At 45.2% G+C, this 6000-nt stretch overlaps 1 protein-coding gene across 2 annotated transcripts in view; it reads right to left on the reverse strand.

Moving 5' to 3' along the window:
- The window catches only part of LOC105531355 (solute carrier family 22 member 4), a 133000-nt gene that overhangs the window by 9310 nt on the left and 117690 nt on the right, over positions 1-6000 (reverse strand). For both annotated transcript variants that reach the window (XM_011969281.1, XM_011969280.1), the window contains 2 exons: positions 1815-1969; positions 615-786 (listed from right to left, as the gene is read on the reverse strand). In XM_011969281.1, coding sequence (XP_011824671.1) covers positions 615-786; positions 1815-1969 — 327 coding nt within the window. The remainder of the gene's footprint in view (positions 1-614; positions 787-1814; positions 1970-6000) is intronic.

Below are 6000 nucleotides of genomic sequence, written 5' to 3' on the forward strand. Positions count from 1 at the left end.
GGTCATGACTGAGCCCCGTGATGTGTGGCTTACTCTCCCACTATGCCCTGAAATGCTCTCTGCTCCACGTGGGCTGGTGATCTCACCTTCTCTACCTGCAAGGGGTGATTCCCACCTTAGCTCCTCTGCTGTGTTCCCCTCTTGGTCGGGAATGGCCTCTTCTCTGCCTGTTAACTCCTCTACCTTGGTGGTGCAGAAGGAGCCTGGCTTCCTCCATGTGGCTACCCTGAGGACTCTTGCTTTTGGTGCCAGTGCCTGTGGCATGAGACTTCAGCAGCACACAGCCAGAACTAGGGCCTACACTGTCCTGCCCTGAGGCTTGGAAACTTCCTCCAGGTCATGCTGGACCCCATCTTCTCATAGCTACTGCTACTTCTCCCTGCACTTGGGGCAACCCAGCACAGGGCTGAGAGCAAGTCTGTTGCCGTCATGGGATTCTGTTTTGCTTTGGCTCTTTGAGTGTGGAGAAAACATTCTGAAATAATTTATAAATCATCTATGCTTCCTGTCTCTAGGAGACAAAATAGGGATTCATGGGTTGTTGCTGCCCTCTAGTGAAGGCCAGACAGAAATCATCCTGCCAGTGGGCACACGGGGCACAGGGTCACACTCACCACCAGAGTGCCACGCACAGCACCCCCGGCATCGTCAGTGCCACCAGCAGTATTCGCCAGTCTCGGATGAAGTAAGCAAACAGTGGCAGCACCATGTAGCCAAATGCATAAAATATGCATACTCCTAACGTAGAGAATATTATACGAACTGACTTGCCAAGAATTTCTGTCCCTGTTCAAAACAAGGGAGGTCGAGTTAGCAGTTTAATTTGGATTACTTCTTTATTAATTTTTTTATGGTATCTGTGTGAATACGCAGATAAGAAAACAGCCAGAACTGTCTCTAAGTTCCTGGCGCTAGGGAGCGGATGGCGTTCTGAACCCCTCCTATCTGACCATCTCCTGGGGCTGCATCCCTGTGGCCTCTCAGGCCCCCTAGCAACAGTTCTCTCTTGAAAATTTCACCATGTTCTGAAGCCACATGCTAAAGATGCCATGGTAGGTCCCCTTTAATCCTCACATGAGGAAGAATTTATTAAAAGTGAAGTCATTACTAAGCCAGCACATGCTGGCTTAAGCCTCAAGGAAAGAGAATATTAAATATGAAAAGAAAAAACAATCCTTTCAACAATACAACCCAAGGAACTCAAAGGCCTTATCAGCTAGAGTCAGGTTCCCCCAAACACAGGCTGGCCTGCAGCTTCTCAGTGACAACAGGCTGGCACATTTGAGACAAAGCCCTGCAGTGTGCACTCTGAATTAAAACCCTGAAGGTGATGAAAGCCCATTCCTATCAATTTATTCTTGTCCATAGATATCACCAGCCATAGTGCTCTGCAGACAAGGGCTTCTCTACCTTGGTGAGCTTGCCAGTCACGGCCCCTCCTCCACCAACCATGCCGCCCTCTTTCCTGGGCTGGCTCAGCCCTGTGCAGTGGCAGGCCCTTTTTGTAAATGGAGGATCTCTGGTGAGTCCTAGTAAATTGGCCATCAAGTACTAAGACCATGGAGCCATAGCCCAGAGGCCAGAAAAGAACTGGAAATCAAAAGTCAGGCCATTGTGCTACTGGGGACCCCAGGCTGGTCACATGTCTGGCTCAGTTTCCCTGCCTGTAAGTACGGTTCACCAGGAAGCTCTTGCTGGTTTTGTTAAAAACCCTGTCCCCCTTGTGGGACATCACAGCTGTCTCCAGAAAGGTGGGTGATGGGATGATGGTGAAATACAGGATCAAGTACTCAACTCCAACCTGATGGCCATACCCAGGACAAATGCTGCCACATAGTTGGAGATCTGGCCCATGCCTACAAGGACAAACAGCATGACAAACATCTCAAAGTTTTTTGAGAAGATCTGCAGGAAGCTGAAGCCTGTCTGCATGCCCATGGTCACGAACAGCACATTCTTCCGGCCAAACCTGGGAAGAAAAGGAGAGTGACAGAGAACCAGCTGGAAAAGGGCAGCAGGAATGGGCTCCACCAAGTGGGGCTTTCCCAAGATCCATCCAGGGAGCAGGTGTGAACAGTGTTGCCAGGATACCGGCTGCCAGGGACAGTCTCGGTCTCATGGTGCTCATGCTGTTTCTCTCCCTCCCCACTCCCCAGGACAAATGTATAGCCTGGGCACCAGGGTTGCCTAAAAAGTAATACTACAATTATGATAATGATTGCAAGAGACTGAAACACATCAATTATTTAATCCATACATTCATAATGATATTATTTTTTAAAAAAGAATCTGCCAACTTTGGAGAATGACAGAGAAACAATTCATTATAAATGAAAACTGGCAAATAAGGAGAAAGAAGCATTTGTCCTGATTTTACTTTGTAAACTATGTGAACAGCAACCAATAATAGATAAGAGGTAGTATCATGTATAAAAATATTCTAACTTTTAAATGAAAAGGTAATAAAATTAGACTAATACCATGTATAGCCCCCAACGGATTAATAGATATATGCATTATATACTAATGACTGTTAACGTCATGAAGAGACAGTCGGGCATTGCGTGCTTCCTATGGTCTTGCCAAAAGGACTGAACCTGAATCAGAACCTGAATCTCAAGTCTCTGGATCCAACTGGCAATTTTGAGGAAATGCAGAGCATAGAGGAATGTGCTGAACTGCATCCTGAGTGTACCATCAACAAAATCCAGACTGCGAAATTCTATAGGTGGAACAGCTCAGTTTCTTCATAGATAATCAGTAAGGCATAGAAGGGGATAGAAGGAGAATCCATGGATTAAGTAGACTAAAAGACATCAAATATGTTAAGTGGGCAACACTAAACTTGTGTCAAGATGCATATTTCGATAATAAAACTAAAAAAAACCACAAGGAAGTGATTATTACAGGAGTCAGGCTAGCGGTTACTTAATGAGAGAGAGAAGATGCTGTAATTGGGATGGGGCACATGGACAGGGCTTCTTAGTGGACAGCAAAGTTCTACTGCTTGACTTGGAAGTGGTCATAAGGTTATTTCTCTGAAAAAATTCATTAAGCTGCATATTTTTTCTGTGTGGTTTTCTGTATCCGTGCTCATTTTTAAAAGTTTTTAAAGTTGGGTTTATTTTGGTTTGTTTTAAAGAGAGTGCCACAAAGAAGGAAAAAGTCAAGCTAGTGGGAAGCACTGGATTCAGTTTGAGTCTGGCCAGTACTGGCTGACACCCACTTTCATTCAATGTTTATTAAGCATCCATTATACAGGGCACTTTGGATATCAATAAATAAAAAAGATGCTGTTTCTGCCCTTAAGGAGTGTCATAGTATAACTGGTGAAACATACATTAACCACATTTTAATCTAACACCACCCTTCTGAATATACAATTATACACCGAGTCAAGTGCACTGAAGGACTGGAATGCAGGTTCATGAGAGGCACAAGGAAGTAAGTTACCCTGGACTGGGGGTAAGGGTCGGGGAACTGGACATTCAGGGAGGGTCTCCTTGATTATGGGGCACTGAGATGGGAAAAAGTAGTTGACAATGGGGGATTTAAGGTGTAGGGACCAAGCTCTCAATGATATTCACAGCATAGTGGGGAATACCAACATTAATCCTGTAGTAACACTTTTTTTCCCCCAATTTCTGGTAGACGTTATAAAGGAAAGTCACAAGGAACTAGGGATGCTAAATTAGCTGGCATGGTTAAAGAAGGCCACAGGGGGTGGGTTGGGGTGTGTGGGGAATGCTTCAGACTCTGAGAAGACCACACACCCCCATGGCTGGAGGGGGCATGGTGAACATGAGGAGCCAGTGTGGTTGGCATCAGGCGTGCAATTCAAGACTACAGTGGTGGCTAGGAGGCAAACTGCACAAGGTCTTGCAACTATGTGGAAGAGTTTGGTGTTTTTCCTCAATGTAAGTTTTTTTCTGTTGTTTTTTTTCCCATCACTTTGGGGTACTACTGGCATCTAATGAGTAGGGGCCAGGTATGTTGTTAAATATTCTAAAATGCCCAACAACAAAATTATTTAGCTCAAAATGTTAATAGGGTTGAGAAACCCTCGCCTGGAAGTAGACTCCACTTTCCCCTGCATTGTTTTTTTAATAAGAGTGTTCTATATGCCAACCAAGGGGTGGTTCCTAACCACAAGGCAGGCTGGTATAATCTCTATGCCCTTTCCCTTCCTAAGAGCTCCCTGGGATGGTAGGGAAGAGACAGATCCAGAGAACCTTTTACATAGCACCAGTCCTTGGCAGTTCAGGGTTGGGATCAGAAATGTTTGCTTTTAAAGTCTGTCAACAAAATGGCAAACACACACATACCTGGAAACAGGACACAGCAGTCTACTTCTTCCCAGGGTTGCGCATCTCTTACAAGTCACACGCATAAAGATGACTCAGTAGTGTCACATAAAGGGCTTTGACAACCCAGGAGTATTTTAATTGCTCTTGAATTTCAGACGTATTCATATGCCAGAAAGATGGTGAAACCTTTATACTATATAAAAAGTTACATTGACGTCCTAGACGAGTTAGGGCATGAATTGATTGCTTTCAGGTAATCTATTTAGCTTAGGTTTTAGAACTGGTTTACTCAGAAATAATGCACTCAGAAGCTGTCCATCCCACAGGGCACTGGGCCTTCCAAGGGGGCACAGACAGGCTTGAGGCAGGGCATTGGGAGTTGAAGGCAGGGGCTGCAGGCAGAACAGTCATACTTTTAGCCACTTAGGGTGTATTTCATTTACTAGACTTAAATGATCCTACTTTAATGAAAGTTCTGTTTGAACTTCATTTAGAAATATTCTAAATATTAGAATATTTAGAAAGGTTTGAAAAACACTATATTAGCCCTTCTGTAGACTAAAGTGGTCCTAAGCATACTCAAGAATTTTGTTTCCAGTTTCCCTGGGAATAGACCTTTTGGAACTTAAATGCTTTCCTCAGGTAATCATTGTGTTACATGGTGAACAGGTTCTTAAGCTGACCCATGACACAGTTGACCCAGAAAAATACACTGCATTTCTACTCTGAACTTGGGCACTCTCTTTTTCACATCAAGGGCTTCCTCTGAGCCTCAGCTGTCACTTAGCTCCGTGAGAAGGAATCTCCCATGTCTACTCGGGAGGCCTCTAGGCAAAGCACAATCCTCCCCCAGTTCCCCTCTACCCTCCCCGCTCCCCTCTCCCCAGGCAACCTCATCCCCATCTGGGGCTCTGCTGAGGGTTCTATACGCTGACAATTCCTACATGTGTTTCTGCAGCCAAAACCTCTCATGCAGTACCATATCCACACAGCCAGCTGCACACTCTACTTCTCCACTTAGGGGTCTCATAGTCACCCCAAATTTAGTGCACACAAATTGAACTCAATATCTATGAACGTGGTCCTTTTCCAGTGTTCTCTGTCTTAGAGAAGTGTACATTCATCCAGTTACCCAGGTCAGAAAGCTTTCTTCCCTCGATTACGACATCCAGCCCATCGGCAAGTCCTGTTGATTTTACCTCTTATCACTTCCCTCCATTTCAACCACCATCACACTAGCCCATGCCACCATCATCTCTGGCATGAACTACTGTGACAACCTTTTAATTGGTCTCTCTGCAACACCTTTTGCTTCCCTTCAATTCTTTCCCCACAAGGTTGTCAAAGCATCTTTAAAAAAAAAAAGTACAAATCTGATTGTCACACTATTGCTTTAAAAAGTCTCAGTAGCCCACTCCTGCTCTGTGGCTGAAGCCCAAAGTCCTAACTGTGATCCATTAAGCCCTGGTTGCTCGTCTGCTCAGGGCTCTGCATGCCTCTCCCCTTCATCTTAACACCACTCTCCGCACCTCTACCGTACGGACTTTGTCCTGCTGCCATGCCTCTTCCTGAGCCCCTGCTTTAGTACGTGCTGTTCTCCCTGCCTGGATGTTCTTTCTCCTCTCTACCCCTCAGCTGGCTACTTTTGACTCATCTTTCAACTCTCAGCTCATGCTTCACCTTCTCAGGGATG

The sequence above is a fragment of the Mandrillus leucophaeus genome, unplaced genomic scaffold (assembly GCF_000951045.1).
Source record: "Mandrillus leucophaeus isolate KB7577 unplaced genomic scaffold, Mleu.le_1.0 Scaffold88, whole genome shotgun sequence".
In the NCBI taxonomy this organism is placed as follows: Eukaryota; Metazoa; Chordata; class Mammalia; order Primates; family Cercopithecidae; genus Mandrillus; species Mandrillus leucophaeus.